Source organism: Mus musculus, chromosome 11 (genome assembly GCF_000001635.26).
Source record: "Mus musculus strain C57BL/6J chromosome 11, GRCm38.p6 C57BL/6J".
Taxonomy (NCBI): domain Eukaryota; kingdom Metazoa; phylum Chordata; class Mammalia; order Rodentia; family Muridae; genus Mus; species Mus musculus.
The window spans coordinates 116,829,951-116,849,757 of record NC_000077.6 but is presented as its reverse complement, the minus strand read 5'-3'; the positions used below and the strand labels follow the sequence as shown (position 1 = coordinate 116,849,757).

Genomic DNA, 19,807 nt, shown 5'->3' with positions numbered 1-19,807 from the left:
AATGATTGGGAGTAGTCTAAGCCTTTTTGAATGTTTAATTTTGTTAAAGTTATGTTGAATGCTATCCTAGGCATGACAGCACAGCCACAAGGCTTACAGAATTGATCATCTTCATACCCATTGAGTTTCCTCAGATAATTCAGCTTTATGCCAGGTTATTCCATTTTGACACTGTCCCAGAACATATTGAGGTACAATTCATTCAGAAACTGTCCTTTGCAAAGGAGATGATCAGCATTTCAACAGTATGTCTTCCTGGAAGGGTAGACTCTGCTATGTCTTCCTTGTCGGCATCAAAAGACTCCAGAGGAATATGCACACATTTCATATCCCACTTGTAGAGCAAGCCTTCAAGTGACCAGTCAGCACTTAAAAAAAGAAATTGTCTTTATAATTTTAAGCTTTTTCTGTTTTACTGTATTGATATAAAAGCAGCTAGTAAATTGTCCATACTCACCTTCGGACCTGGTATGTAGACCAAAATTGAACTTTTGGATTCTTCTGCATCAGGAAGTATACTGTGGCTAAAATGCTTTCAAAGTCTGGGGAGGGGTGGCATGGTTTTTTAAGTGAGTTTTCTAAGATACATCCAGCCAAGTTTGCTATAAATTATACTTACCTTCTGGTTCAAAGAACACATCAGATCCAAGAATGATGTCTTGTGGTGGCAAAGACAGAATGTCCTTTGATATGTGGCCCCATGTCAGTCCTACAACTTCGACCTGTGGCAGGTTATTCATCTGGCAACTTTGCCTGCAGATATCCAGACAGTGAGGAAACTCTGAGCTGTCAGATAGTATTACTTTAGCACCACATTTGGCAGCCAAAATCCCAGGAAGGCTCACTCCAGCGCCAACCTAAATGAAGATGGCATTTAAGAATAATTTAGTTTTCCCATCCCAAATGAGATAGTTTGCATATTCTAGCTAGGCTGGCTTTGAACATCTGCCTGTTTTCATCTGAAGGCTGGGACTAAAGGCATAACACTACCCCTGGCAATAAGCAGTCTGGGTTTAGAAGTTAATGGTTAACTAAATTGCTAAGGAGTAAGTACTTAGGCCGGGCATGGTGGTGCTCGCCTTATAATCCCAGCACTTGGGAGGCAGAGGCAGGCAGATTTCTGAGTAAAAATACTTCAAATTTAAAGGACTACTTCAGGCTTACAGGTTCTGGAATAGAAAATAACCTGACTGTAGTGCCAGAAAACGTGACTTGGATTAGCCACTTAGACCTCTGCTGCTAAACTGGTATTCCATTTACAGCTAAAATTTCCAGACTTGCCACTTTAATTTAAAAACATACTTTTCCCAGTTCAGAATTTCAAACTTTGCCGAACCGATTAATTTAAATGCATGAAGGTACAGCAAATATAACCCAGTATTTTGGTAACTCTGGTTACCTCTAAGACAGCTTTGCCTGGTAGAGATCTTCTGTGAAACCACAGGTATTGGGCCAGGACTACAGCACAGGGCCAAACATACATTCCATACTGGACATGCAGGACCTGCAAAGAAAGTTCATCATTAACATACATTATTACCATGACACTCCTGGCCTGCTCTAGTTCACACCTGGCAGGTTCTGAAACCAGTCCTTTTATTACAATGTAGCCCAGACTGGTCTTGATCCTGCCTTTTTCTCTTGAATGCTGGAATTATAGGCATATTTACCTAGATTGAACCCAGGTTTTATGTATGGGTTTTGTCTGTACATATGTACATGCATGAGTATGCCTGGTGATTCTGAAACTAGCTCAGATCTCTGCAAGAGCAGCATCTAAGCCATCTCTCTAGCACCTCTGCAAGCATTTAAAATGAGAAGGGACAGTATGACTTTTTGGACTAGCGCATACACTGTACATATTACATACTGGACAGTCATGTGCAGTATCTTGTTGGAAATAAAGGCTACAACAGTAAAGCAAGATTTGAGGTTATAGCAGCAGGAGATGGTTGCCCAAACAAGTGCCTTTAGTCTGGCTACAGCCCACAGGCATAGCAGATCGGAGTTTTATTGGCCCACAGAAGTTTTGAATTCTAAGTACAAGATGGTACTAGAAGGTAAAACCAAAAATGGCTATCTTTCAAAAAAAAATTGCATATGTGGAAGCCAGAGGACAACTTGTCAGTTATCTTCACCTTGTGGGATGAAGTTCAGGTCAGGCTGTTCAGCTTGTAGGCAAGTGTCTTTACCAAAGCCATCTTTTCAGCCTTATTTTTTTTCCAAGACAGGGTTTCTCTGTGTAGCTCTGATTGTTTTAAGGCAGTGGTCTCCTGTAGCTCAGGCTGGTCTCACTGTGTAGCTTAGGATGACCATAAGCTTTTCATCTTCTTGGCTCTACTTGCTAAGTACTAGGACTGCAGCTAAGTGCCAACACCCAATTTTATGAAGTGCTGGGAATCAAACCCAGACCTACATATGTGCTAGAGAAACCCTGTTCCATCTGACCCATGTCCCTATCCTATCTCATTCCTAAATCTTGGAAGTCTTTCAACTCATGCCTGACTGCATGTCCCTCAGGAGGGGGCATGTGTGGGGCTGAATTTTAAAAAACAAAAAGAGAAGCCGGGCGTGATGGCGCACGGCTTTAATCCCAGCACTCAGAAATCTGCCAGGCAGAGGCAAGCGGATTTCTGAGTTCTGAGGCCAGCCTGGTCTACAGAGTGAGTTCCAGGACAGCCAGGGCTATACAGAGAAACCCTATCTCGAAAAACAAAACCAAAAAAAAAAAAAAAAAACTTTCAGAATGTGGTTCCCACTTCTAATCTTATCATATAGGAGGAAGGAGCATTGTCAGAAGTTCAAGGCCAACCTTGACTACATACAAATCAAAGGCCAGCCAGAACTAGACTTCTAGATTCTGTGTAAAAACAAACAATTAGAATCTGGGGAGCATTTAGAGGAAAAATATGCTTCCACAATGAGCCTCCCCCACCAACTACTCCAGATCCAGATGTGTAATGTCACATGACCTACTTGTCAGGGCTTCAGTCTCTCAACTACAGACACTGTCTCCCTAGGGTAGTTAATATGCAATGCCAGGCACAAAGCACTGAATATTAGCAACAGAAATATAAGCCTTCTGCCTGTCTTCTGGAAGAAGGGGTGCCCTGATAGACTAGCTTTGGCAAAGCTTATCAAAGCTGTAAAAGAAAGAGAGGGCCAAATTTACTCTAGGGACTGAGTTTACTCATCAGTCCACTAACGGCACATGGATGGGTATAGTGGTAAACACTGGTCACTCCAGCACTGGAAGGAAGGGGGGCAGACAGGAGGGCCCCAAACTCAAGGCCAGTCAGGCCAAAATGTCATAACCCTACTTAAAAATAACAATAATAGGGATTGGAAAGAGCTCTGCTTTTCCAGAGGATCAGGGTTCAATTTCCATCACCCTTATGGCAGCCAGCGAACATCTGGATCTTCTGTTCCAAGTGACCTAATAGCCCTTTTTGGCCTCTGAGGACACACATAGGTGGTGCTCAGACATACATACATACAGGCAAAATACCTATAAGCATAAAAAGCCTATGCAGTGATACTCCCCTTTAATCTCAACACTTGAGAGGCTGAGCTAGGTAGATCTCCATGAGTTCAGTCAGCCAGGATTGCATAGACTTTGATTCAAAAAAGAACAAGAAACATAAAAATAAACTTTATTTGGGGAGCAGAGAGGGAACGTAATACTGAGGGGTGGAGGCAAGAAGAATGAAGAACACTAGAAAATGAATGATGGAAAAAGCCAGAGAAACATTGTTTTGTTTACTGTACTTATGCACTTGATGTAAATGAAGTCCCGGGGCAAAAATACAGACCAGATGGAAGATTCAGCAGTTCAAAGCTTCCCACTCTTCATTTTCGAGAGGAAGTCACTGTGTTGTGACTGTGCAGACTATGTTGGCCTCAAACTCCAGTGATCCTCTTGCCTCTGCCTTTTGAATGCTGGGATTAAAGGAGGGATTAAGGGCATGGGCCATCAATTCCAGCAAAAAATTAATCTGTAAATAAAAAAATAAAGCAGGGGATGGTGGTGCATGGCTTTAATACACTTGAAAGGCACAAGTGGGCAGGCCAGCCAGAACTCCATAATGAAATCCAGTCTCAAAAAACAAATATCAGTACCTAAGCATGAGACCCTGACTTAACATATGTCTATAACACAATGGATTAGGCTTTGAGTACAATAAAGGCCCAGAGAAGGATGTTTCTAGAAGAAATGCAGATTTGTGTATAAAAACCCCGGGGTTCTTTACTCATATTGAGTGTCTTTACTCCCTAAATTTGGAAGGAAATTCAAGAGTTTTTGACATGAAGACATTTGGAAGCTACAGAAACAAGTTGTTTTGGTCTGCCTCTTATGTGTTTTCCCCTGTAACACTGACCTGCTGAGAAAGGACAAACTAAAAACAAGGAGGACATGGGAAAGTCAAGATCTCATCCCTAAGACTAGTCTCTCACCAAGTGAGGATCAAATTTTAGTACAACTAACAAAATTCACCGTGACATTTGTCTACAGAGGAGCAGAGTTCTTTATATTGACATATTTCAAACCAGAATGTTCTATGGTTTTATTTACTAAAACAAGTTTCTTAGAAATTCCTGAAACAGCCGGGCGTGGTGGCGCACGCCTTTAATCCCAGCACTCGGGAGGCAGAGGCAGAGGCAGGTGGATTTCTGAGTTCGAGGCCAGCCTGGTCTACAAAGTGAGTTCCAGGACAGCCAGGACTATACAGAGAAACCCTGTCTCGAAAAACAAAACAAGACAAACAAACAAAAAAATTCCTTAAACAATTTAACTCCAGATGTTACCAAATCATTCATATGGCTATTAAGACACTCAAGTGCAGTATTCTGACTTATGAAGTCTGTACCCCATGCCTTCTTGTCCTTTTCCTAGTTGTCTATTAATGCCCAAACTTAAAAAGATCCAGGTTATTAGTATCTTCCAACTCTGCTTCACGCTTATTTGTCCTGAAATATTTCTCTGTAGTACACAGCCAAGAATCTCTTCTCTAATGTTAGAGGCTGCTGGGAGGGCGGAGGAATACACCTTTAATCCCAACACTCCAAAGGCAGAGGCACGGTGAACCCTGAGTCCAGACTGGTTCACAGAATGTGTTCCACAATAACCAGGGATACATAGAGAGACCCTGTCTCAAAACAAAATCTCTGCTTCACTTGTGTAGAAGTCTGGGAAAAAAAACAAACAAACGAGGACTGCTACAGGTGGCAGCATTGTATAGCAGAAGGCTATACCTTCTGCTCCCCTTACTATTGCCAGGGACACCTACCTACCTATGGTCCAGCTGCCTACATTACAACACGAAAATCCTTTGTAAAACCCGACTACCTGGGAAGAGTTAGTCAGTTTTAGAGTAGCTATGAGCTCGGAGGGAACAAGCCAGTGCCGATGTATAAAATTTTATTGGGGTGTTGGAGACAGGAATCCCTGGTCCCAAAATTTAAACAGCAAAGATTACGGGGTTTGGGATAAACTCAAAAGCACAACTATCATCTATCGTGTATGGATCTTGGATTCGAGCCCCGGCACTGTTTAAGCCAGCATGGTGGCGCACACTCCTAACCCTAAGAAGCGGGAAACGGGGGTTCAAATTCAAAGCCTGCCTGAGCTCAGAAATAAAACAGAGAGTTAGGGCTACCACTCAGTGGCGGAGCACTTGCCTAACAGGCAGAGGTTCAATCAAGAGTACCCGGAGGTTTGGTGGGGAGGGGGGCAGGCCGTGTTAGATATACTGACAGATGCTTTCAAAAGAGTACAAAGTTAGCATCACAGGACAAGACAGCCACTTTCCTGGTGGAATTCAGTGAACTTCCTGGCACTGTCCCTAAATGTGTCACTGGAGCGCACTTAACCCCTCACCGGGCTTCACACCAGACCTGGTGCTAATGAACGAAGCCGAGAACTGAAGGACAACCCACTCCCGCTCCAAACAGGGGGCTCCCACGTGGGTGCCGCCGCACGCACCTGCGGGACGCGGACCTCCAGCACCGCCCGATTGCCTCCGGGAACTGGCTCCTCCCGGAACCGAAAGAGCTGGGTCCCGGCCATGAGGCCGGGCTCGCACGTAGGGGAGTCCAGGGACGCCGGGTCAGGAGGCGGTGCCCAAGGAGCGCGGGGCCGGACACTGTCCATGGCAAACACAGGAAGCCGGAGGCCGCAGCGGGCCCGGCCGGAAGGAGACCGCAGGGAAGCGACGCGCAGACGGAAGTGTTGCGTAGGCCAAAGCAGGGAGGGGCAGGGCGTCGGCGACGCGACCTTCCCAACATGGCGCCCAATTGGCGTGCATGAAGGCGGGTCTGGCAGGTCGCTGAGGCCAATGGCGGACCGCATGAGGCGGTGGGGCGGGGAGGAAGGCCGCTGTTCGCCCAACCCAAAGCTCCGGTGGCGGCTGAGGAGTGAATCTTCTGGAAGGCGACTTTAAAGGCGCCGGGCCGGAGCGAAGGGCGTCTCGGGGCCGCGCCAGCCAGGGAGGGAGGGCGCGTTTGGTGGCAGGAAACGCGAGCCGCGTCGGGGTCGGGGCGGAACCGGACGGCGAGCGGCTCACGATGAACCACAAGAGCAAGAAGCGCATCCGCGAGGCCAAGCGAAGTGCGCGGCCGGAGCTCAAGGACTCGCTCGACTGGACCCGGCACAACTACTACGAGAGCTACCCGCTGAACCCCGCGGCCGTGCCGGTGAGCGGGGCGCGGGACCCCACACGACGGCTGCCCGCCTTCCGAGGGCCGCTGGTCCCCCGATGGGGCCCCGCAGCCCGGCTGTCAAAACTCGCTCGGTCGTGGGAGCTTCGGGCCCCTCCCTCCCGTGAAGGGGTGGCTCCGGGTGCGACGTGCTCGCCCGCACGCACGTGGGCCTCCTTCCGTCCCTCCGGCCCCCTGGAGGAGCAGAGGCTCGCTCGTTCCTTGCTCGTGTGTGCCATTGCTCACGGGTGTCTTTGCTAATTGGCCCTGTGGGACACCTTTATCCGCCACTGGACTTGTTCCAGTGTCCTAACGGGACAGGTCTTTTGTTGTTCCCGCAGGATAACGTGGAGAGAGCTGATGCCTTACAGCTGTCGGTGAAAGAGTTCGTGGAGCGCTACGAGAGGCCTTACAAGCCCGTGGTTCTGCTCAATGCACAAGAGGGCTGGTCCGCACAGGAGAAATGGACTCTGGAGCGCCTCAAAAGGAAATACCGGAACCAGAAGTTCAAGTGCGGCGAGGATAATGACGGCTACTCGGTTAAGATGAAGATGAAGTACTACATCGAGTACATGGAGAGCACCCGCGATGACAGTCCCCTTTACATCTTCGATAGCAGCTATGGCGAACACCCCAAAAGAAGGAAACTTTTGGAAGACTACAAGGTGCCCAAGTTTTTCACAGATGATCTTTTCCAATACGCGGGGGAGAAACGCAGACCCCCTTACAGGTAAATTATTTCACGTTAAGTTTTCAAAAACCATGGACAGTGACAGGCAGTGGTATTTTTGTAAGGCCAGCCTGGGCTACAGAATGAGTTCCAGGACAGCAAGGGCTACACAAAGAAACCCTGTCTCTGGATAAACACACACAAATCCGCAAGCCTGTTAGCAGAACTCTGTCTAACCTTGTAAAAGCAATGAAAGTCTTCCCTACACATTGACCTGTTTATAGTCCTACTTCGGAAGAAGGATTCCATGGGGGTGGGGGGGTGGGGAGGCATCTGGATTCCTCCAGGGCATTTTTTTTTTTTTAAATAAAACTTCATGCATGTATATGTTTTACCAGTCTCTGCCTGTTGGTTGAGGTCAGAACCTCAGGAGCTGCAATTATGGATAGTTGTGAGCCATTGGGATCATGTGAGGTGCTAAGAATTGAACCTTGGTGCTTTGAGGAATTGAGTGCTTCTAACCTGAGCCGTCTCTGCCCAGCCCCAGGTCATTTTAGTGCAACCATTGCTTTATCAAGGAAGTTTTATTTCTATTTTTACAAGTGTGGTTTCTTATACTGACTCTTTGTAACTCACTGTGTTACCAGGTTGACCTTAAACTCACAGAGATCTGCCTTCTAAGTGCTAGACATTAAAGATGTTCAATATTGCACCAGGCTTGGTTTGGGTGTTTTGAGATAGGGGTCTCTGTGTAGCACTGGTAGGCTTTGAAATTAAGATCCATCTGTGTCTGTCTCCAGGATGTTGGTATTAAGAGCTTGGGCTACCACACCTAGTGGATCAATAAAAGTCCAGCAGTAATTTGCATCAGTCCATTATTTTTTCTGTTAGACGTCAGTTCATATATAGTTCACTTAATATTGTATATCAGAATGTAGAGTCTCTGAAGACAGCATGCATGATTGTGTATTATAGAGACTTCTATGTCACACGCATTTCAGATTACCTCTCATGGCTTCATGCTTGCATCCTGTAGGTGGTTTGTGATGGGGCCACCGCGTTCTGGAACTGGGATTCACATCGACCCTCTGGGGACCAGTGCCTGGAATGCCTTAGTTCAGGGTCACAAGCGGTGGTGCCTCTTCCCAACAAACACACCCAGAGAACTCATCAAGGTGACCCGAGAAGAAGGAGGGAACCAACAGGATGAAGCAATTACCTGGTTTAATGTCATCTATCCCCGGACACAGCTTCCAACCTGGCCACCTGAATTCAAACCCCTGGAGATATTACAGAAACCAGGAGAAACTGTCTTTGTACCAGGTATAGATGAGCTAGAAGAAACTATACCTGTTCGTCCCAGCTCCGACTGGTCCGGACTTGTCCTGTATTGCCATTTTGGAGTAGAATCATAGAATGAGACAGAAGGGCCCTTTTTATCTGTTGGGTGTGTGCACTCCCTCCTGTGGCGACAGAGTTAGGGACTCAAGTCCAAAGGGAGAGAGAGCACCTCCATGTCCCACATGCCTGTGTCCAGTAGTAGGCCAGGTTCTGCCTGCTTTCCCTGGCTTTTTGCTGGAGTGAGTGCAGAACTGGATAGATGCAGTTTCAGCAGTGAGAGTTTCAAGGCTAGGGGTCCTCCTAGAACCTTTGCTTTTGCAGTGTTGGTCACAGCTGGCTTCCCAGGAGGCAGACAGTCTGTGTCACCATTGCTCGCTCGGCTCTGCCTTCCAGGGCCCATTCCCAGTGGAGAGAGAGCACAGGCCGGCCTGTGCTGAGTTGGCCCCCAGGGTGTCTGCATCTGCAGGGCTGATCGTCACTGAATTCTTCATTTGTTGGATTTCAGGGGGCTGGTGGCATGTTGTCCTCAACCTTGACACCACCATTGCCATCACCCAGAACTTTGCCAGCAGCACCAACTTCCCTGTTGTGTGGCACAAGACGGTAAGAGGGAGACCAAAGTTATCAAGGAAGTGGTATAGGTGAGAAACCGTTTATTCCCTCTGCTTTGTTCCAGCTTTTTCCCCAAAGAGGAAAAGGGAAGCGGTCCCTGCTGCCATGTTGTGTGTGGGGACAGCCGGGCCTTACCGACCTGTGGGTAGAAAGGGCCCAGGTCAGAGCTAGTCGGCAGGGGGTCTGCTAGCCTCCAGGTGGCATCGTGCTTGGGTACGTGCGGCTGGCTCTGCATGTGTGGCCAACATCACAGTCAAGACATGGTCACGATTGGGATTGTTTCTTATTTTGTTTTCGTGCTGTTTTCTTCTTTTTTCTTATTCTTTTTATTCTTATTCGTTTGTTTGTTATTTTTAAACATAAAAGCTAGCACTAGCCAAAACAACAACAACAACAAAAGCCTTTGTTGAGGTTTTTATTTTCCCTGGAAGCATTCATTTGAACTTAGTACCTTCAGTTCATGTGAGGCAACTGGCCTGGAGACTTAGCTCCTCTGTTTATCCACAGAACAGATACAGCACGGGCAGCGGCAGTGCAAGCCACCCCCAGCCACCCCGTGCCACTGTGTCCCAACCCTGACCTGGAGGGACCAGCTCTCGGGGTAAGAGAGGGATTCTGGCTTGCTCAGTGCGCTGCCTCCCTGCTGAGAGGCCAGCAAGGGTGGTGGCTGCTATTCCCCTGACTCTCGGGCATGAGGTCTACTTACTCTGCCCTGTAGGCCACTGTGCTGCAGAGAGGCCACTCCAAGGCCACAGCATACAGCAGGTCCTTTGTCGCTGGTCACAGTGGATGCCAGGTTAGGTTGCTGCTGGGGAGGGCTACTGCTATTAGTCAGCTCAGTTTCTCTTCTGAGTGAAGGGGTGGTCTCTTTGTGTGACAGCTTATTTCTTATGACTCTAATTATCTCTGCTCTTACTAGTATAATCTAACCAGCTCCCAACCCCCCTCACTAGCACTGTGCTTTGGGAAGGAAAGGCTTTTTTCAAAAAAAAAAAAAGGAAAAGGAAAATGAGCCAGAAAAGGTTTAGGGAGAAAAGTAGGAAAGGGGCTGTTTGTCTCAAGGCAAGAACCTTAAGGACCTCGGCCTCCAGAGGTGTGTGGCTGGTGCTCACAGGCGCGTGGCTCTAGAATGTTGTTTTCCTTCAGCGAGTGTGGACAGCCTGTGTGGTCTGTCCCAGCCCAGTGGTGCCACCTGGAGCCACTTCCAGGTGCTGTAAGCAATGGAGGCCTTCTCTCTGAGTCCATGTCACCGTGAGCGGGTGCTGCCAGCAGCTGTCACAGCCCTGAGAACATTGCCTCTTGCCCTTCAGGATCTTGAAACAGGAGCACCCTGAGCTGGCAGTCCTGGCCGACGCAGTTGACCTCCAGGAGTCCACAGGCATTGCCTCTGACAGCTCCAGCGACTCTTCTAGCTCCTCTAGTTCCAGCTCGTCAGACTCGGACTCAGAGGTGAGGCCCTCGCCTGCCTAGGCCCCTGAGTTCAAGGGCAGCGGAGCGAGCGCAGTGTCCTCACTCAGGACAGGTGCCGCCCTTCCCATGATGGCACCCATTTACAGCGGCTCACACATGTGAGCTTGTCTGCTGCAGAGGTGCCCCGGTGTGTGAAGGTTTGTGACACGGTGGCCTTGGGATCACAGGGATTAGAGTCTATTCTGACCACGCACGAAGCCCCGGGTACAAATTTCCCTGTGGATGGTAATACGTAAGTCTAGAAACAGGCAAACCCGGTGACCTGCTTTAGTTAACAGCAGCTCAAGGTGGTCTGCCATGACAGAGGGATTGCTGCTAGCACCACTTGCTAATGTGCTAGCCTAGGAAAGCCCTGTGCTCGACGTTCCATAATTTAGAAAAAAGGGAAGAAAGTCTTGTCCACACATGGAATTCTTGTTTTGTGATTTCAGTTTTGAGGGTTTTTTGTTTCTGTTTTTTTTCCAAAACAGGGTTTCTCTGTGTCGCCCCGGCTTTCCTGGACCCCAGTCTGTAGACCAGGCTGGCCTCGAATGCTGGATTAAAGGCATGGAACACCACGTCTGGCCTTTTTTTTTTCTTTTTTCCTTTTTTTTTTTGTTTTTGAGTCAGGGTCTCTGTACATACCCTGGCTGTCGTGGAACTCGCCATTCAGGCCAGGCTGGCCTTAGACCAGCAGACATTCACCTGAAGCTGCCTCCCAGGTGCTGGCAGTAAAGGGCTTTTGGTTTTGGTTTGTGTTTTTGAGAGTCTCACATCCTGGCTGTGGCTGTCCTGGAACTCTGTAAACCAGGCTGCTCTTGAACCCACCGAGATCTGCCTGCCTCTGCTTCCAGAGCGCTGGGATTACAGGTGTGCATCACCACACCCTGCTAGGTCTTTTCTATCTTAACATTTTGGTTTGCAGTATCTCTATAAAGAACATTGTTCCTCTGTAGACAAACTTGACAGTGAATTTTGTTGTTTAGAAGAGAGGAAGTGCTCTTGGCTACCGTGCTCTCTCTCCAGATGTTTCTGGATGTTCCGTTGACTTATTACGTGTGTGCCTGTACATCTGAGTATTTACTGTAGCACACGCGGAGGCAGAAAGTGACTTGAGGGAGTTGGTTCTCTCCTACCAAGTGAGCCCCAGGGATTGAGCGGAGGTCCTGAAGTTTAGTGTCAAGTCCTTGTCCCGGCCCTGAATTGTTTTTCCTCCCTGTGTCCAGTGTGAATCTGGGTCAGAAGGTGATGGGACGACACACCGCAGGAAGAAGAGGAGAACCTGCAGCATGGTGGGAAATGGGGACACTACCTCCCAGGATGACTGTGTGAGCAAAGAGCGCAGCTCCTCCAGGTGACCACATGTGGCCGCTGTCTGTGCCAGGATATGCTCGCAGCCAGGCTTGGGGGGCTGACACCCAGAGAACAAGGACACTCAGATGGGAGTTGGTAGTACGTGGTACAGTGGCTTTTCTCTGTGGTCATGTCTTAGGGGCAAAGGCGTGTGGATGGTGCCAATGAAACCCTTTACCTATTTAATAAAAACGGATACATTTTATACTGTGGACAGCTTTCTTTGGGGCATACCATAGTCTCCCTAAGCTCCTTTCCTGGGGTGTGTGTACGAGGGGGTGCCTGCTGCTGTGTATTCTGTTGGGCGTGACTAGGGCAGTCGGGAATTACTGGAGCAGTTGTCCTCTCTGAGAGCCATTTCCAGGTGCCGTAAGCAATGGAGGCCTTCTCTCTGAGTCCGTGTCACCGTGAGCGGGTGCTGCCAGCAGCTGTCACAGCCCTGAGAACATTGCCTCATTTTTCCCCTTGGTTTTTCGAGACAGGGTCTGTATAGCCCTGGCTGTCCTGGAACTCACTGTAGACCAGGCTGGCCTCGAACTCAGAAATCCGCCTGCTTCTGCCTCTTGAGTGCTGGGATTAAAGGCATGCGCCACCACGCCTGACCCTGTATAACATCTTAATCATTCCTCTAGACTTGTTTCTGTTTCTCTTTTTAAACAAGATTAGTTCTAAGTAAGCCAGGTGTGGGCGCTGGGTGTGTTTAATCGAAGCATGCTGAAGGCAGAGGACAGCCAGATCTACACAGAAGAAACCTGTTCCAAAAAAGACATAGAGAATTGGACTTAAGTTAACTTCAAAACCAAAAAGCATTTGCTGGCTCCTGCTCCTGTGTGGATAGTGACGGGCCCACAGAGAAATGTGGACTCACAGGGTGTGTGCTGGACACGGTGTGTGCTGGTTGGATTGTGGGACATGTGGCATTCTGAAGTGCTTGACTGCTGCAGGTAAGGGGCATTCCTTTGCCTTGCCTCGGAGCAATCTAGAACTGCATAATGACAGTCCAGGATCCTGGTTTTTTCTACGTTCCCTGGTGTGATTGGAATTGAATGGGGACAATCAGGTTGTCTCCTCAGTTGAATCTATGGGACTGGCCGTCCTTTCCACTGCTGTGTTCACATGTGCTCTCTGTCTTGTGAGTCATGTTATACACCCCCAGCTGTGCTTGGGAAGTGACAGTAGGCTGTAATGTGAGGTCTGAGGTTTTGCTCATTTCAGGGAGGGACAGTTGAGATGGTATCTGATTACATAATCCTGCTGGCTTTGAACTAAGGATCTTCCTGCCTCAACCTCTTCAGTGCTAGGATCTTGCACCACCAAATTGTTTGCCGTTTCATTTTCAAGACAGGGTTTTTCTCTGTAGCTAGCCCTGACTGTCCTAGAACTCTGTAGACTAGCCTGGCCTTGAACTCAGAGATCTGCCTGCCTCTGCCTCCCGAGTGCTGGGACTAAAGGCGTGTGCCATCTTGCCTGGTGGGGTTCTGTCTTACTGTTGCCATTTAGCTTTGGCCCAGCTATGCTGTCTACCTGCCGGCTACAGGCAATTGTGCTTTCCTTGGCAGGAGTAGGAGGAACCCTTGTGGAGGCTGTACTCATCCCAGAGCCGATAGAGTCTCTGTAAGGATCTATTGTGTAAGCTGTTGGTTGTCACCCATCTCAGTTTTCAGTCTTCTGCTCCTACCTTCTAGCCTCTGTCTTTGACTGTGGCTCTTCTTTCTCTGGCCCAAGTTCCTTCTTTGGGCAGATGCTGTCTTACGGCTCCCATAGAGTCGCCAGGAATGCGTAAGCTCCACTAGCACAGAGCCACGCTGGGACTAATACAGCGGGGGAGAAGGCTCTATGCTGTTGTAGTTGAGCATGCTGGAGCTCAGTAATTCAAGTGCTGCTCAGGGCAGTGACCTGCCGCAGGCTCTGCAGCCATTGCTGAGCACTCTGCTGTATTAGAGTCGTTCTGAGCAGGGGAAGCTGAAGTCTCAGTGTGGTATATTTTGGGGAACAGTAGAAGACGTGCTTGGACCTCAGGGCTGGTGGTGTTGGAGTTGTCATCTCAGAACTTGAGGTGTAACTGGGCCAGGGTCTGATAGGTGGGTTCCCACGGGTGTGTAATGAGTAAGGAATGCTGTCTACTCCAGAGTGACCTTCCTGACCTGCGTCCCCTATACATGTCATCAGGATGCATCAACAATGGCTTGTACATCCAGGAAAGAAATCTCTGGGTGGAACTGGCACATTTCAGGATCTGTGGGTCCTTCTGAATAGCTCTGGTGGGACTGGGTGTTGCAGGATATTTGATCACACTGTGAACCCCAAGGTTGTGTTGTTTACTGAAAAACCCTGTTTCTAGTTGTGGTGTGTCTCAGTCCTTCGTACACACCTTTAATCCCAAACAATGAAGGAAACAGTTAGTTTGTAGGAGGAAGCACCCATGTTTGAAAGTGATGTCTAAGTAAATGGCAGACAAAGTGGTGAATCAGATAAGAGAGAGGAAAGGGAAGCTACTTGACAAGAAGAAAAAGATGGAGGTGAGAGAGAGAAAGGAGAACAAGCTAGACATAGGTGAAGACAGAACAAGCCAGGGAACAAGAAGGAGCCAGAAGATTAGAACAAATTGCCAGAGTTAGTTTGAGGCCAGGAAGCAGAAAGTCAGACCAAGAGAGGAAAAGCCAGACTAGGTCCAGCTTGGAGAGGAGTTTGAGCCAGAACAGCTGAACCAGCCAACAGAGTTCAGAAAGAGCTAGAAAGAGTGAGCTTATTCAGCAGCGAGTCTCAGAGGCTGAAAACATCTAGGCCTAGATTACATTGTACGGATGCTATACGCTTTTAGGCCTGGGTTAGCCAACCGAGGCGGTGAGCCTCTGAGCCGACAATTACTACAGGAGAATAAACGTTCCATTTACAACGGGCTGGCTGGTAAGATCCTTTCTTACCCGTTACACTCACCTGTTTGCCTTAATCTGTCCTATAGCCAAGGACATTCTGATGAGTAGAGGGGACTTGTCCCCAGTCAGACTGTGACCTAGAAAGCTGTAGATTCATTGGAACAGTGGCACTGCCTGTCAGAGCGCCCGAGACACGGGAACTTAAGGTTCAGGCTGGTATGTATGGAGTTCTTGATCCAACTATGTGGCCGGCTGGATAGGAAGATGTGCATCCTTCTGCAGAGGTGGTGTCTGCCTCAGCTGGAATTGTCCTCTGGAACACCATCTCTAGCAGAAGAAAGACCTGGGTTTGCTTCCTAGCGCCCACATGGTGGCTCACAACCCTCTACTCCAGTTCCAGCAGACCCAGCACTCTCTTCTGACCTCTGCAGGCCCAGGCATGCACACGGTACACAGATACACGTGCAGACTAAACACTCATGCCCATACAATAGATCCCCCTCCCCAAGACTGAGTTTCTTTTGCCCAGGCTGGCCTAGAACTCATTCTATAGACCAGGCTGGCCTTGAACTTACACAGAAATCTACCTGCCTCTTCCTCTGCCTCCCAAAATGCAGACATTAGTGATCTGTGTCACCACTGCCCAACAACAATCTTAAAAAAACAAAAATAGCTGGCATGGTGGCAAAGCTTTAACCCCAGCATTAGGGAGCCGAGGCAGGTGGATCTCCGAGTTGAAGGCCAGCCCGGTCTACAGAGTGAATCTTAGTCTTCCAAGGAACAAAGTGGAGCTTGTCTGGGAAAACAGCAACAACAGAATGTTTTTAAGAATCTAGGAAAACAAGAAGCTGAGTAAGGTGGTGTATTCTGGTAGTACAGCAGCCATTGGCAAGCCGAAGTGGGAGGATCAATTCAAGACTATCCTGGACCATAGAACAGGGGAGGTTAAGCAAAGGGATCAGGAGTTCAAGGTCAGCCTCAGCTACACACCAAGTTCAGGCCCAGCCTGGGCTAACTGAGATCCTGTTTCAAAACAAAATTTGAAATAAAGTAAGCAACCAAAGGAGAAATCTCTTTGCTACCATTGGACCTGATGGGACATAATGCCAGTGGCCTGAGAAGTACAGAAATCTCAAATGGAGAAATCAGCAGCTGCCAGAGGTGCCTTTCAGTCACCAAACACCAGCAGAACCAGCATCTGACCGTGCCACAGATAAAGTGTGGTTTAGTCCACCCAGGCCAGAGGTTTCGTATCCCTGGCTCCGCTTACTGACCTGATGCACACATCAAATACACTCCACTGGGGAAGGAGAGGAGAGGTGAGGTAGAGGGGCAGAGGAGTGGCCAAGTGCTCTGGACAGGAAGTGGAGCCTCCCGCCTGTTCCCATTCTCTCAGCATGAGCTAGAACAGTAACAGAAAGAGTAGAGAACTCAGCAACACTAGGCAGCTGCTGACCCACAGCAGCAGGGTTAAACTGAAGAGCTGGGTTCTGGGCAAAGGGAGCTCGGGCTGATGAGAAAGGACAGAAAGACCCCCAAGACTTTGGCAACATAGTTCATCAGTCTGGTGAAAGACTGCCTAGGGTCACATCCTGACAGAGAAAGCCACCGCACAGGAGCACCATTCTTGCTGTGATTGCAAATGCCCAGTTCCCAGATATTCAAGCCTTGAGTGCCTGCAAGTACATCCTACCCAGGTCCTGACCTGCCTGTGCAGCTCAGTGGGCCATGGTCACTGCTGTCCACAAGAAGGTAGTGGAGTCAAAGGCTTAAACATGTGCATTTCAAGCCAGGAGTCAAGGGCAGCTCTCATCAAATGTAAGTGTTAGTTCTAAGGACAGAATATGAGCACTGTCCTAGCTGTGTGCTTAAATGAGCACATGGCATCTGAAGAAAAGCTGAAGTCCTTTCACTAAAGAGCGGGGCAGTTGCTTGTGCCCGTGCGTTACACAGAGGCCTTGAACTTGAGGCAAGAGAAGGATGGAAATGCAGAAATGCAGCAGATGTAAAAGCTGCTGTGTAGGAAGCAGGTGCGAGGACTCCTTAGCTTGTGTGTGGTGTGGTTTGTGTGTGTGTGTTCTGATGAGTTCAAGGTGGGGTTTGGCTCCACTTAACATCCCCCTGCCCTTGTCAAGATAGTACACTGACTTCAGTGTACAGGGTCACCATCTCAGCCGTGGGGTCTTTCCCTGGTGCCTCTCAACTGTGTCTCATTGTTTAGTTCAAGAACGCAAACCACTTATCCCCCAGAAATCTCCCCAGGGAGAACCTGCCCAAGCCTGCTGTCTCCATGGTAACTGGATGCCTCCTAGAAGCCAGACTTCCCTAAGCACCAGTCTCTTCTTGTCAGGTGGCCCTCTCACTGTGGGTTCTGCCCTAGTGTTTTAAGTCTTGTATAAAACTTGTTCATTTTGAATAAAGCATGTTGGTTTGAGATTGTGGTTTTTTTTTTTTTTTTTTTGGTTTTTTTTTTCTCGATTTTTTTTTTTTTTTTTTTTTTTTTTTTGAGACAGGGTTTCTCTGTGTAGTCCTGGCTGTCCTGGAACTCACTTTGTAGACCAAGCTGGCCTCCAACTCAGAAATCCGCCTGCCTGTGCCTCCCAAATGCTGGGATTAAAGGCGTGCGCCACCACACCCGGCTGAGATTGTGGTTTTGTAGTGTTTCCTCCTGTGTCTTCTCATCATTTCTAATTCTAAGACCATGGTCATTAGGACGTGCTCTGATAGCAGAACTGACTTTGTGTTGTGTTTTGTTATTTGAGACAAGGTCTTTTTCTGTAGCCCTGGCTGTCCTGAAACCTGCTATGTAGACCAGACTGACCTCGAACTCACAGAGGATCTGCCTGTGTCTGCCTCAGGAATGCTGAGCCTAAAGGCCTGTACCACCAGGCCTGGCTCCAAAATAGCCCTCTGAAAAATACAATTTATGGCTAAACCTGGTTGACAACCAGGACTACCAAGACTCTGTCTCAAAAAAAAACTTTAAAATACATTGTATACTTTTTTTGGGAAACAGGATGGCCCTTGACTTTGGACCCTCCCACCTCAGCCTCCTGGATGCTAGAACTATGCTAGGCTAAAGGTACACTAAAAATAAACAGGGCTAGGGAACTGGAGACATGGCTCGCTAGTTAAGAGCACTTCTGCAGAGGAACCAAGGTTTGGTCTGGTAGCTCACAGCTTGAACCTCAATGTGGGGCACATGGAATCGTGCTACCACACAAAAACTGGGAAGGTTGAGCGGATTCCAAAACCCCATTGTTTCTCGTATCTGAGAACGGTAAGAGCTTCATCTACTCCTGACTCAGATCCTGTCCCAGAGCATCCACCTCCTGAACCACGACATCCCACATGAGGATGGTGACCACCAGTCCCATAGCACAGAGTTCTCCATGTTAATGAGGTATCTAAACAGGCCTAAAGGCTTAGCCAATAAGCTTCCCTTCCTGGACATTCCTTCCTGCAAACGGTATTTAATCTCTGGTCCACCCTGAGTAAGTTGTATGCACCCATTTTCCACAATTAACCGTGAATAAACAGCTTGGGCAAGCAAGAACTGTCTCATCAAGAAGTGCCATAGAAGCTGGGCGTGGTGGCACATGCCCTTAATCCCAGCACTCGGGAGGCAGAGGCAGGCAGTTCTCTGAGTTCGAGGCCAGCCTGAGTTCCAGGGCAGCCAGGGCTACACAGAGAAACCATGTCTTGTAAAAAAAAAAGAAAAAGAAAAAGAAAAAAAGCGCCATAGAGGGAAGCTGCCTTCTTATGGAGCCACACTGCCTGAATATCCCACAGAAGGCCCCTCTGAGTTCCAGGACACTCAACCCTGAGCTAAGCCAGAGATCCCCCACTCCCACCCCCAGCTCATCACTGTAGTAGTACCCAGTACCCAATTAATTACTTTTTTTTGGGGGGGGGGGGCTTGAGACAAGGTTTCTCTGTGTAGCCCTAGCTGTGGAACTCACTCTGTAGACCAGGCTAGCCTTGAACTCAGAAATCCGCCTGCCTCTGCCTCCCAAGTGCTGGGATTAAAGGCGTGCGCCACCACTGCCCAGCCCCAATTAATTACTTAAATTGAACCCAGCGGCAGTGCTTCTCACTATCCTTCCCAAAGTTCAGGGTTCATGAGCAGGAGAGTGTGGTAGCTCACATCTGTAATCCCAGCACTGGAAGGGCTCAGGGTCTTAGACTAAAATAAGGCTCATATACGTTGCATGGCCTGTAGGGGTCAGAAGCCAGGAGCCTAGAGACAAAGCCTTTTTTGTATAGTTGAGTTTTTCTCATCAACTACCACTAAGAGGACACACACTCAGCCTTTATATTTTGATGTGCCTAAAACAGATCAATGGCTGGGCCACTTCCTAACCTCCACCTCTCTCCGATAATCTCAAGTTATTACTGACTAAATCCTATATTCCATCTTCGCTGCCCTGGACCCAGACTTGCAGCCCTCTTGGGCCGCTACCCCCCACATACTTCATGGTGGCTGTGCTCTCTGTCCCATGTGTCCTCCTCCTCTGGGTGTCAGAGAGTTTGAGAACTGTTGCGGCCGACCAGCAGCTCACAATGAACGGTTCAACTAAGATGGCAACTCGGGCTGAAAGAGAGGAACTAGACGGACGGAAGAAAGAACGGAGCCAAGTCAAGGTCACTCTGAACAAAGCTCAATTTTACTGTTCCGACACTCAGTTATGAAGGAAGGGGGAGGGGGCCCGATTCCCGCCAAATAATCTCGGAATCCAGTAGCAGGATGAGCACTGTGGCTCCAAACAGCAAAGCGGCACGTTCCAGCAGTATGGCAGAAAGATTGAGC

General features: G+C 48.5%; 2 protein-coding genes across 15 annotated transcripts; one reads left to right on the top strand and one right to left on the bottom strand.

The window, feature by feature from the left end:
* Nucleotides 1–17: 17 nt before the first annotated feature.
* On the bottom strand, nt 18–6,243 carry Mettl23 (methyltransferase like 23). 2 transcript variants are annotated; one of them, XM_006534360.3, is made up of 6 exons: nt 5,984–6,072; nt 3,813–3,995; nt 1,400–1,504; nt 620–857; nt 458–542; nt 20–368 (listed from the first exon to the last, which is right to left on the bottom strand). In XM_006534360.3, the coding sequence occupies exons 3-6, from the start codon at nt 1,481–1,483 to the stop codon at nt 203–205; spliced, it is 573 nt and encodes a 190-aa protein (XP_006534423.1). In that variant the 5' UTR covers nt 1,484–1,504; nt 3,813–3,995; nt 5,984–6,072; the 3' UTR covers nt 20–202. The 2 variants fall into 2 exon arrangements, with proteins under 2 accessions (NP_083141.3, XP_006534423.1); NM_028865.3 differs by lacking the exon at nt 3,813–3,995 and having other exon boundaries at nt 18–368; nt 5,984–6,243.
* Nucleotides 5,991–12,326, top strand: Jmjd6 (jumonji domain containing 6). Of its 13 annotated transcripts, none has more exons than XR_001779858.2 (7): nt 5,991–6,693; nt 7,038–7,426; nt 8,403–8,689; nt 9,213–9,310; nt 9,827–9,920; nt 10,630–10,768; nt 11,995–12,326. XR_001779858.2 is itself a non-coding variant. In NM_001363363.1 (7 exons), the coding sequence occupies exons 1-7, from the start codon at nt 6,565–6,567 to the stop codon at nt 12,124–12,126; spliced, it is 1,263 nt and encodes a 420-aa protein (NP_001350292.1). In that variant the 5' UTR covers nt 6,309–6,564; the 3' UTR covers nt 12,127–12,326. The 13 variants fall into 13 exon arrangements, 3 of the variants coding, with proteins under 3 accessions (XP_030101324.1, NP_001350292.1, NP_203971.2); XR_388319.4 differs by having other exon boundaries at nt 9,213–9,348; NR_156486.1 differs by having other exon boundaries at nt 6,309–6,693; nt 9,213–9,348; nt 9,832–9,920.
* The last annotated feature ends 7,481 nt before the right edge of the window (nt 12,327–19,807 follow it).

What these genes read in the sequence shown, in the direction of transcription:
- Mettl23 (NM_028865.3), bottom strand. Translation starts at nt 6,151, where the DNA reads ATGGACAGTGTCCGGCCCCGCGCTCCTTGGGCACCGCCTCCTGACCCG. An exon ending in CAGGCAAAGCTGTCTTAGAG is followed by an intron (nt 858 to 1,399) that starts GTAACCAGAGTT and finishes ATCTTCATTTAG; the next exon opens with GTTGGCGCTGGAGTGAGCCT. An exon ending in TCTACATACCAGGTCCGAAG is followed by an intron (nt 369 to 457) that starts GTGAGTATGGAC and finishes TCTTTTTTTAAG; the next exon opens with TGCTGACTGGTCACTTGAAG.
- Jmjd6 (NM_001363363.1), top strand. Translation starts at nt 6,565, where the DNA reads ATGAACCACAAGAGCAAGAAGCGCATCCGCGAGGCCAAGCGAAGTGCG. An exon ending in AGAAACTGTCTTTGTACCAG is followed by an intron (nt 8,690 to 9,212) that starts GTATAGATGAGC and finishes GTTGGATTTCAG; the next exon opens with GGGGCTGGTGGCATGTTGTC. An exon ending in CGTCAGACTCGGACTCAGAG is followed by an intron (nt 10,769 to 11,994) that starts GTGAGGCCCTCG and finishes CCCTGTGTCCAG; the next exon opens with TGTGAATCTGGGTCAGAAGG.